Source organism: Ovis aries, chromosome 9 (assembly GCF_016772045.2).
Source record: "Ovis aries strain OAR_USU_Benz2616 breed Rambouillet chromosome 9, ARS-UI_Ramb_v3.0, whole genome shotgun sequence".
In the NCBI taxonomy this organism is placed as follows: Eukaryota; Metazoa; Chordata; class Mammalia; order Artiodactyla; family Bovidae; genus Ovis; species Ovis aries.
The window spans coordinates 4,583,319-4,595,569 of NC_056062.1; the positions used below are offsets into that span (position 1 = coordinate 4,583,319).

The 12,251-nt window shown below is 44.3% G+C and overlaps 1 protein-coding gene across 1 annotated transcript in view; it reads left to right on the forward strand.

The window, feature by feature from the left end:
• Positions 1 to 12,251, forward strand: part of LMBRD1 (LMBR1 domain containing 1) — a 144,223-nt gene that overhangs the window by 60,891 nt on the left and 71,081 nt on the right. The window contains exon 5 of the mRNA XM_015097695.3: positions 966 to 1,033. Coding sequence (XP_014953181.2) covers positions 966 to 1,033 — 68 coding nt within the window. The remainder of the gene's footprint in view (positions 1 to 965; positions 1,034 to 12,251) is intronic.

Here is a 12,251-nt window from a genome sequence, read left to right on the forward strand (position 1 = left end):
CCCTGTGGTTGACCCTCCTTAACTTTACCCTAGGTATTTTCCTAAAGACTGTCTCAACTCCTTTGTGAATAAGAATTTATCATATGAAGCATAAAGTTACATTTTAAAAGGTGATTATTTTAGAGATTTCATTAGGCCGAGAGACAAGTCCTGTTTTCTTTTCTCACTGATGTAGCTTTTCCTTTGAGATTAACTTTTCTTTCCATGTATTTAGAGTGTCTAGTTTGTGTTTTTGTTAAACTTTGGCTTATATTATGCGTACTAAGGAAAGCACAGACTTTAAAGAACTGAGTTCTTGGTTTCAAGTCCTTGTTTAATCCCTTGGCACCTCTGTGACATATGGTAAATTATTTTACCTCTGGGCCACAGTTTCCTTATCTCTGAAGCAGGGATGGGAGTGCCTATCTCAGGGGTGTTGTAAGTATGAAATGAGTTTAACATATGTAAAGTTCTTAGAAGCAGTCCTGGCATGGCATGTGCTTTATATATGTTTATGCATATTTATAAAATAAATTTTTATAAGTATATGTTTTATATATTATATATATATATCCAAACATATAGATTAAATATTTGTTGCTTAATTATTACTTAACCCATTTTGATGAATTGGGGTATGGGCTTTGTAGATTCTGATTGCTCCCTATTTTGAGAAATATTTTATTAAATATTCTGGTATTTATTAAAGTAAATTAATTACTATTCAGTCTCCCAGAAAGAATTCATTATATTTTAGGTGTACTACCTTTTCATGAGATCTAATCATTGAAAAGATTTAAAAAATCTAGTATAGTGTGAAAGATACTTAAGATGTATTATATACATTGTTTTTCAATAAAGAGGAACTTTGTACAGTTGAATATAAATGTATATTGAACATGAAAATACTGTTACACTCTAGCTAAAATACTTTATATTTTAAAAGTTTTACTAAATGGAATGTTTTTTTTTCCTTTGACATCTAGCAAGTTAAAATGGCACTAAAGTATACTTTGGGATTTGTTGTGATTTGTGCACTTCTTCTTTTAGTTGGGTAAGTTTTGATTTTTCTTTTCCTGAAAATAGTAATAAGGGCTCATTAATAAAAGTCCAAGAAAGAAAATCAAGAAAAGCTTAAGAGAGCAGACTACCAACAATCAATAACCACCACATTGTTCTATCTAGATATTTTTTAATGTGTTCAAATATATGCAGAAAGCTCCTTCTCCCATATACCCTCTGTGTTGTAATTTTACAGAAATGTGACTACCTTTTATGTGATTGTTGGTAATCACTGGTTGATATATTGCAGGCATCTCTTCAGGATAGATATATCATTTTTGTGTGTACTGCATTCCCTTCTTAGGATATAACAATTTATTTGGCTGGTCTTCTAGTGGTGGCTACTTGGACATTTATGTTTGCAGTTTTTGCATTTTTGTAAACAACACTAATGAAAAATCCTTGTGTGTACCTCTTTTCAGATTTGACGCGTCAGTCTTTAAAACTTTGAAATAATCTTTGTCAACAAGTCCTTTCTGTTTCTCTTTCTCTGTCTCTCTTTTTTTATTCTTCCTGCTTCGCTCCTTCAGTCTCTCTTTTCCTCCCTTCCTTGGCCGTGCTGGGCAGCTTGTGGCATTTTAGTACCTTGATCAGGGATTGAACCCAGGCCCTCAGCAGTGAGAGCATGGAATCCTAATCATTGGACCGCCAGGGAATTTCTAATGAGTTCTTTCTTAATTCTTTTTCCATACATTTTTATAAACTTACATCAGTAAGTTTTTTATATTTTTTAATACATTAAAAAATCTCATTTTGGAAAACATTTATCCCTGTTAATGGTAGACATTTATCATTGCTAAAATAGATCTTGATTTTTTTTTTCAGCAGCATTCTTAAGCTTCTTCATTTATTCAACTGTAAACACTTAATAGTCTTTCCTGGTGGCTCAGACGGTGAAGAATCTCCCTGCAATGTGGGAGACCCTGGTTCGATCCGTGGGTTGGGAAGATCCTGTGGAGAAGGGGAATGGCAACCCGCTCCAGTATCCTTGCCTGGAGAATCCCATGGACAGGGGAGACTGGTGGGCTACAGTATATGGGGTTGCAAAGAGTCGGACATGACTGAGCAACTAACACATACACACAAACACCTAGGTGTGCCAAAGAGCATGTGCGTGTACATGGAACACTGTAAGGCTAAAAAAAGAAGGCCTGCCTCTCTAGGTCAAGTTGTGGGCGTGATCACAGGAATCAGTATGACTCCAAGTACAGCCAGAACCAAGCAAACAGAAAGGTTTCAGAGATGATAAATGGGCTTTAAAAATTGAAGTGAGACAGCATAGAATCTCAGTTCCTGAAGACCAATGATTATAAAAAGCATGCAGTTGCTGTAGAAGCAGTAATGAAATAATTTCTGTGAGGGAAATTATTTTAAGATCCCCAGGATAAACAGTGAGTTGGGAATCAATTAAAAAAACCTTAGAACCGAAGATTTCAAACTTCTGTCTTTTTGTGCCTGTATGCTGCCCAACTCATTCCCGAAAAGGAACCAGAATCAGATTCCTACCAACGTAAGACTCCTAAGACATGTCATTTGTCATGTTGGTTTCTGCAGAAGCTGCATCTTGTGAAGTAGTCTTTAAAAATAAAAGTGAAAAAAAAACCAAAGAGTACCATGAGAAACCACTTTCTCCTTCCCACTGTAATTTTGCTTTATTTGCTCTCTAAAGATTTAAGAAAAAGCAAAGTCATTGGTCTCAGACTCCTAAATTAATGTGACCTCACTCCATGGCTGATGTGGCCAAGAGAGATGCTTTAGTATGATTAGAACAGAAGGACTTTATATCAGCAGGACTTTAGGACTCTGGCTCCACTGTGTTTACTACAAGGTACACTGATGACAGGGTGGAGGTCGGAGAAAGGTGAAAACGTCCATCACGGGGTAACATGACAGGTAGCAGGACCCTAGGAAGACTTGAAGGAACCAGTTCCATTCTGGCAGGGGAAACCCACGTAATCAAATTTCACACTTTCAAAATTATCACTCTGAATTCAGGAGTAAGAGGCACCGGGTTGTAGATACAATTCCATCTGTAGATACTAGCATTAAATTTAGAGAGGAAAAACACTTAGTGAATTAATATTATGGGTTGGGGTTTCTTAAGTGATTCTTAAATCCACCTGTGATACAGTTCACAGCTATGATAAGAAGTCTCCCATAGCCCTGGCTCAGAGTTGGTCTTTAGTTTCGTAAAGTCCGTCTACAGAAAGTCATGTAGCTGTCTGTCACTGCTAAATCTGTTGTTTGCAGAAGCCCCAGAGCTCTGTTTGCTGAGTTGAGTCCTCGCCATTTAAGCTCTTCCTACATACAGGTCATGCATCATGCAGTTCTAACCACAACACAATATAACTACTGTCAGTGTCGTGGTTTCAGGGTAACTGTTGGACTTCTTTCTCACCTGTGTAATCCTCTTTGCATACTGGACCCTGTGAGCCCTTATCAACTTGTTCCTGAGTTATTGTCACTGTTGGAAGAGATGTGACCTTTTCCATGTCAGCTGGAGGAGGCCCTGTATTTTCCACTTGTTGAAAGGATGTGTTCTAGTGGTTTTGTTATTTATTTTAGCTCTTAAATACATTTTTAAAGCCGTTTTTGGCTTTCTAAGTCAAGCCAGATCTAGTTATGTGAAATTGCTTTGTCAGAGTTGGGGGTCCCTTATCTGTAAATCTAAATTACCTAGAATAGAGATCAGCAAACTTTTCTTAAAGAGTGGATAGTATTTCAGGTTAGTGGACCAGGTAGTCCATGTAGCAGTGCTCAGCTCTCCTCCTATAGCTCTACAGTAAGTCACAGACAGTGCATAAACCAAAGGGCATGACCGAGTGCCAGTGAAACTTTATTTACACACATGAGCCCTCAGTAGTTAGCTAGCTCCTTATTTCGAACATGACTGAGAACCATCAGTGAAATCACAAATCTTCATAGTAGCCAGGATATCTTTCCCAGACAAAACAGATTCTGAAGTGTCTTCTGCAGTTTATTGGTTCTTTGCAGGGGGTTAGGAGAGCAGAGAAAGAAAGACTAGGCCGTGTTGGGGGGGTGACCCAAGAAGGCAGGATGAGGAGACCCTTGGAGGAGGTAGGGAGCCCAGCTGTGCGTGTGTGTGAGGGGAGGGCAGCGCAGAGTTCTCTACCCAGAGGAAAGGTAGGTGAGCCCGGGGCAGGAGTGCCTCTGGTGCCTTCAGAGCCAAGCGGAGTGGATGGGCTGGGGCCAGCCACAGTGCAGAGGAGGGGTCAGAGCTGCCTGAGCAGGGCTTGGGGGCATTGGCAGCATTGTGACATTCGTCCTCAGGGAGCGGGGAGTTGCTGAGGGCATTTGCTCATGGAGTGACATGATCTGACATTCTGCAGATTCCTGGATGGTGTATTGAGAGTTGACTTTGTGGTGGTCAGGCTAGAAACTTGATGTCTGTTAGGAGCTCTTGCAGTCACCCAGACAGGATGGTTGCAGCAGTGAGGAGATCCTGCCTGTGGTTTGGAGAGAGAGCTGGCAGGGGTTTCTCACAGGGCAGGCATGGGGGGTATGAGATGAGGAGGAAAGGAAGATAGATGCGCCTGGACTTAGCCCAACTGCAGACTTCAAGGAGCACTCCTCTCACCTCTGAAATCAACCGCAAGCTGTTTCAGGGCTCCTAAAACTACCCTCAGCTATGGTAATTCTCTAGAAGGATTCACAGAACTCACTGAAAGCAATTATATCCATGGTTACCAAGGACTTCCCTGGTGGCTCAGAACGTGAAGTGTCTGCCCGCAATGCAGGAGACCCAGATTCGATCCGTGGGTTGGGAAGATAACTGGAGAAGGAAATGGCACCCCACTCCAGTAATCTTACCTAGGAAATCCCATGTGCGGAGGAGCCTGATAGGCTACAGTCCATGGGGTCACAAAGAGTCAGACACGACTGAGTGACTTCACTTCACTTACCATTTATTACAGGTAAAGAAGACAGATTAAAATCAGCCTCTTGAGAGATGCATAGGACAGAGTCTGGGAAGATTCCAGATGTGAGGTGACTGTTGTCCTCTGGCTTCCGTGTGTGACAACACATGTGGAGTACAGATTCCCCACCGTCCCAAACTAGAGGGTTGCTCGGAAACCTTTCCTAAACTGAAATGGCGTAAAGGGAGTGAACAATTCCCTGAGGACCCACCTTGCTCACAGAGGCACAAAATAAACCAGATAGAGCACAGATGCCCACAGACCCAGGTCAGGGTTGTGGTGGCTGGATGCTGAGACACTGAGTGTGGTTCCTGGGGAAGAACTGGGTGGTGTCACTCTCTGCTCAGGGTGCGTACTGCCTCTGAAAACAGACTCCAAAACCAACTCTGATGTTGTCTTTGCCTTTTGCCTTTCTTCATACAATTGACAGTTTCCTTTTCAGATTTCTTTGACCTAGTGAAAATAGGTACTAATGTAGTTCTTTCAGAAAAGTGAAATGGCATAAAGTGAACTTTCAAAATGCTGGAGGGCTGCTTGTATTTCCCACAAGGGAAGCTCGCGTGGCGTTTTTATTGCAGCACGTCTGAATGACTGATAGCCTGTAATTGCCTGCATGGTCATCTCACCTCCATGCTGAATTGCATGATGGTCTTTCTGGCCTATCACGTGAAGCTGGGTATGGCCAGCCCCTGTCCTGAAAACAGATGCCCTGTTGGGTATGACCTGGATGACATTCCAGAATCGTGGGCAAAATTCAGACCTCGCTTTGGGCAAGGCCAGGTTCTTTACTCCACGGGAAGGGTGACCCTGTCATCCACAGGCAGATCTGGAGGAGGAGCAGGTTTGCTGAGGGAGCCTCACGAGCTCACATGGTTCATGGGCAGTCTTAGCCTTCAGGAAGGATGTGGAGTAGGCCACCAGGTCAGGCCATAGGAAACTCAATAGTTTCTTCTTCAGTAGCAACATGCAGTGAGAACTAGAGCTTTGTCCTTTGTGACATGTGGGAAGTGAGGTAGATGATTGCCACACACTACTCGCTGTGCTGCCTCCCTCCTTTCTCAGGCCTGGAACCCTTTTGTGCTTACACTGAAAGCCTTGATTGGCAGGTGAGTAGCAAGTGAGAAGGAAGGGTGTGCAGAGCTCTCAGATAGCAGGCAGCTGTGATGGCGGTGCAGGCAAGGGCGTTTCCTCCTTGTGTCTAAGAGGGATGCGAGTGGAAGGAGTTCCAGGCCGGTGCACTGGTTTGGGGGCAAATGAAAGTGTCCCTCTCTGACGGGCTCTTGTTTTCTCCTGCATGTCTGCGGTGGGACATCTGCTGAGGCCCCTGATGTGCGGGGAGGGCGTGGGCTCCTCTAGTTCACCGGCCAGAAGCCTGTGACTGGAGGACACAGTGCTGTCCTATTATCTCCTTACCTTGTGTGTGTCTGCGGGAGGGGCATTAGGGTAAGTGATGGGCTGCATTTCCTGAAACTCTTGAAGGTGACACGCTCTAGTTTTTGTTAAGTGATAAACTTGTTTTTGATAAAACAGTAGGTAATTTTTTGGCCAAAATGTGGTCTAGGTTTAAGCAGATCATGCAGCTAACACCATTGGAGCCCTTGTGGGTTGTGCAGTCTTAGGAAAAAAGATGGAGGGTTGTGAACTCTCCTCACAGTTCACGTGCAAAGAGCTGCAAATAGATACTTGAGTTACTGTGTTTAAGGACTCTGATAAGAGACCGATGCCAGAGGCTGATGGTGAGGTAGCAAATTCTGCTTTACAGAATCAGGTAAGACATAAAAGGAATTAATCTTTGAATCAGAGTTTGGTGAAGTGGAAATTGGTCAGCAGACTACATAAAGGAAACTGGTGGATAGCAGCTGTAATGCACAGTTTGCCCTTGAATGGATTTGAGCTGTGTGGTCCACTTACACATGGGTTTCTGCAGTCGCCAGCCCTGCAGTCCTGTGAGGTTGGTTAATAAGTGGATGTGGAACTGGGGTGCTGAGGATTGTGAGTGTGGAGGGAACACCTATCTGAGGACGAGTGTAAGTCAGACTCAAGTTGTGATCGCCTAGAGGGTTGGCACCACCAATCCCACACACTGTGTCAGGGTTACCTGTACTAGTCTGCTCACACGGCTGTGAACAGCAGGCGTTTTATTTTCTTGCAGTTCTAGACCCTGAGGTCATGATCAGGGTGCAGGCAAGTTTGGTTTCTGATGAGGCCGCTCGGAGATGATAGTAGTCTCCTTCCCATGGGGCCCTCACATGGTCTTTCCTGTGCTTCACGGGGTAGCGTGTCTCCAGGGACTCTTCCTCTTCTCAAGGGACATCATGCCCATTGGCTAGGGTCCCAGTATATGACCTCATTTAACTTTAGTTACCTCTCTATGCACTGGTCATAGCAAACACCCTCTTCCAACGACACAAGAGGTGACTCTACACATGGACATCACCAGACGGTCAACACTGAAATCAGATTGATTATATTCTTCACAGCCAAAGATGGAGAAGGTCTGTACAGTCAGCCAAAACAAGACTGGGAGCTGACTGTGGCTCAGATCATGAATCGTTATTGCCAAATTCAGACTTAAATTGAAGAAAGTAGGGAAAACTACTAGACCATTTAGGCATGACCTAAATCAAATCCCTTATGATTATATGGTGGAAGTGAGAAATAGATTCAAGGGATTAGACCTGATAGACAGAGTTCCTGAAGAACTATGGATGGAGGTTCGTGACATTGTACAGGAGACGATGATCAAGACCATCCTCAAGAAAAATGCAAAAAGGCAAAATGGTTGTCTGAGGAGGCCTTACAGATAGCTGTGAAAAGAAGAGAAGCGAAAAGCAAAGGAGAAAGGGAAAGATATACACATCTCAATGCAGAGTTCCGAAGAGTAGCAAGGAGAGAGAAGAAAGCCTTCCTCAGCAATTAATGCAAAGAAATAGAGGAAAACAATAGAATGGGAAAGACCAGAGATTTCTTCAAGAAAGTTAGGGATACCAAGGGAACATTTCATGCAAAGATGGGCTCAATAAAGGACAGAAACAATATGGACCTAACAGAAGCAGAAGATATTAAGATAGAGGTGGCAAGAATACACAGAAGAACTGTACAAAAAAGATCTTCACGACCAAGATAATCACGATGGTGTGATCACTCACCTAGAGCCAGACATCCTGGAGTCTGATGTCAAGGGGGCCTTAGGAAGCATCACTAGTAACAAAGCAAGTGGAGGTGATGGAATTCCAGTTGAGCTATTTCAAATCCTGAAAGACGATGCTATGAAAGTGTTGCACTCAATATGCCAACAAAGTTGGAAAACTCATCAGTGGCCACAGGACTGGAAAAGGTCAGTTTTCATTCCTATCCCAAAGAAAGGCAATGCCAAAGAATGTTAAAAAAAAAAAAAAATGAAGTCACTCAGTCATGTCCAACTCTTTGTGACCCTGTGGACTGTAGCCTACCAGGATCCTCCGTCCATGGGATTCTCCAGGCAAGAATACTGGAGTGGGTTGCCATTTCCTTCTCCAGGGGATCTTCCCGACCCAGGGATCGAACCCAGGTCTCCCGCATTGCAGGCAGACGCTTTAACCTCTGAGCCACCAGGGAAGCCCTAGACATTGGTTTGCTGACAAAGGTCCATCTAGTCAAAGCTGTGGTTTTTCCATTAGTCATGTATGATTGTGAGAGTTGGACCCTAAAGAAAACTGATAGTCAAAGAACTGATGCTTTTGAACTGTGGTGTTGGAGAAGACTCTTGAGAGTCCCTTGGACTGCAGGGACATCCAACCAGTCAATCCTAAGGGAAATCAACCCTGAATATGCATTGGAAGGACTGCTGCTGAAGCTGAAACTCCAATACTTTGGCCACCTGATGCAAAGAACTGTCTTCATTGAAAAAGACCCTGATGCTGGGAAAGATTGAGGGCAGGAGGAGGAGGGAACGACAGTGGATGAGATTGTTGGATGGCATCACTGACTCGATGGACTTGAGTGTGAGCAAGCCCTGGGTGTTGGTGCTGGACAGGGAAGCCTGGCGTGCTGCAGTCCTTGGGGTCGCAAAGAGTCAGACAGGACTGAACCTCTGAACTGAACTGACTGAACCTCCCTATAGGCGCTGTATCCACATACCATCCTGTTGGTGATTGAGGCTTCAGCATCGATTTTGTGGGGACAAAGTCAGTCTACAGCACTCTGTTCTTTGCCTTCCCCAAAATCCATGTTTTTCTCACATGCAAAATGCACTTACCTCATCCCAGCAAGGCCCCAAAGTCTTAACCCAGCATGGAATCTGAGTCTTGGGTCTCATCTGAATGTTATCTAGATCAGGTGTAGGTGAGACCTGAAGACTCATCTCATCCTGGTTGGAACCCTTGCCCAGCAGTGAACCTGTGCAACAGGACAGGTTATGTGCTTCCAGACACAGTGGTGGGACAGGCACAGGACAGGCATTTCCATCCTAAAGGGAGACACCAGAAAGGAAATGTGAATGTGCCAAACCAGTTCAGAACCTAGCAAGGCAGAGTCCCTTAGACCTTAAGGCACAGGAATAATCATCTTTGATGGGTGCTTTGCCCTCCAGGCCCACCGAGGGATGGGTCACTGCCCCGGCCCTCTGCAGCCCTGCCCTGCCCCACCCCCTGATTCTGGGTGTTGGTCCTGCCCCCTTGACTCTGCATCAGCTCCCTAGCAGCTAAACTGAGCAGAGGACCCTGTCTTCTGAAATTAAGGAGGAAGCAGCTTTGCCCTCTAGTCTAGTAGGAGCGGCAGCCCTGATGGTGACTGAAGTGCCTTTGGGGTCTTTCTTGAAGGATGAAAACATATTCTCTGCTAAATAACTCTGTGACCCCATCCTGACGAATCTCGAGTCTCAGAGCCTTCCCTTACTGTGTTTCATCTGTGCTCCCTTACCTTAGTTCAGGTTGACTGGGTCTCTGCTGGTGTCACCCTGTCTATTCCTGTCTTCTGTGAGACAGCTGATTAAATCGATGGTTTCCACCCGTACTAATCTCCTTGACAACTGATTGTTCAGCCAAGCTCTTAGAAGGTGCCTTCTCAGTGTTTTCAAAAGGATGGTTCCTTTTTGCTTATCTCTCTCTCTCTTGCATTTTACTATAAATGGTATGGAGAAACCAACCTGCTCCTTCCAGCACTTTGCTTAGAATTTTCCACAGCTAAATATCCAGTCTTATCTCTTACGAGTAGTTCTGCCATCCATAAAGCACTATAAAACTATTCAGCCAAGCTCTTCGTCACTTTCTAATAATGATCTCCTTTCTTTCAGTTTCCATTAACATATTCTTCATTTCTAGCTGAGATTTCCTCAGAATGACCCTTTGTGTCCATATTTCTAACAGCATTCTCACAGCTTGTATGTCTTCTCTAAGATGATAGAGGCTTTCTCTAAAACGCTCTTTTCTTCCTGAGTTCTCACCAGAATTGCCTTTAACATCCACGTTTTTATCAGTAGTCCGTTCAGGGCAGTTTAGACTTTCTCTGGCATGCAACCTCCAGTGTCTTTAGGTCTTTCCCCATCACTGAGCTCCAAAATCACATGCACATGTTTAGGTATTTGTTACAAAGTAGACACCTGCTTCATAGTGCCAAAATCTGTATCAGTCTACTTGGGCTGGGAGTAATGTACATGCCTGCAGAGTTGTGTCCAGCTCTTTTCAGTCCCATGGGCTATAGCACACCAGGCTCCTCTGTCCATGGAAGTTTCCAGCCAAGAATACTGAAGTGGGCTGCCATGTCCTTCTCCAGAGGATTTTCCTGACCCAGAGTCTGAACCCATGTCTTCTACATCTCCTGCTTTAGCAGGTGGATTGTTTACCACTTAGCCACCTACTTGAGCTGTCTTAACAGAATACAACAGGCTTGCTAGCTTCAACAGTGGACACCTACTTCTTATAGTTCCGGAGGCTGAGAGTCTAAAATTAGTGTCAGCAGGTTTGGTGTCTGGTGGGAGCTCTCTCCTTGGCTTCCAGATGGCCGCCTTCTCACTGTGTCTTCCTACGGCTTTTCCTCTCTGCTGGCCACCCGCGAGCTCTGGTGTCTGTTCTTCTCCCTACAAGGACATCAGTCCCATCAGGTCAGAGAGTCACCCTTGGGACCTTGTATCCAGGTACCATTCACATGGGGACTTGGCACTTCAACATAGTAATTTGAGGGGGACGGGACACAATTGAGTCTATTCCATATGGTGACTGAGAAACTGAAGTTAGCATGGAATAGTTAAAGAATGATATAAAAAGTGGAATGTGAACTTAAATCCTCTGTCCCCCAGTTGTTGTTGTCCAGTCTCCAGTTGTGTCTGACTCTTTGCGACCCTGTAGCATGCCAGGGCTCCCTGTCCCTCACCATTTCCTGAAGTTTGCCCAAGTTCATGTCCATTGCATGATGCCATCCAGCCATCTCATCCTCTGATGCCCTCTTCTCCTTCTGCCCTCAGATTTTTCCCAGCATCAGGGACTTTTCCAATGAGTTGGCTGTTCCATCAGGTGACCAAAATACTGGAGCTTCAGCTTCAGCATCAGTCCTTCCAATGAGTATTCAGGGTTAGTTTCCCTTAAGGTTGACTGGTTTGATCTCCTTGCAGTCCAAGGTACTCTCAGGAGTCTTCTCCAGCTCCACAGTTCAAAGGCATCAATTCTTCGGTGTTCTGCCTTCTTTATGGCCCAATTCTCACATCTGTACATCACCACTGGGAAGACCACAGTCTTGATTATATAGACCTTTGTTGGCAAAATAATATCTCTGCTTTTCAGCACACTGTCTAGGTTTATCATAGCTTTCCTGCCAAGAAGCAGTCATTTTCTGATTTCAAGGCTGCAGTCACCATCCACTGACTTTGGAGCACAAGAAGAGGAAATCTGTCACTGCTTCAACCTTTTCCCGTTCTGTTTGTCATGAAGTAATGGGGCCAGATGCCATGATCTTAGTTTTTGTAATATTTAGTTTTAAGCTGGCTCTTTCACTCTCCTCCTTCACCCTCATCAAGATGTTCTTTAGTTCCTCTTTGCTTTCTGCCATTAGAGTGGTATCATCCACATGTCTGAGGTTGTTGATGTTTCTCCTGCCTATCTTGATTCCAGCTTATGACTCATCCGGCCCGGCATCTCTCATGATGTTCTCAGCATGTAGGTTAAATAAACAGGGTGACAGCCGACAGCCTTGTGGTACTCCTTTCTCAGTCCTGAACCAATCAGTTTTTCCATTCAGGGTTCAAACTGTTGCTTCTTGACCTGCATACAGATTTCTCAGGAGACAGGTAAGATGGTCTGG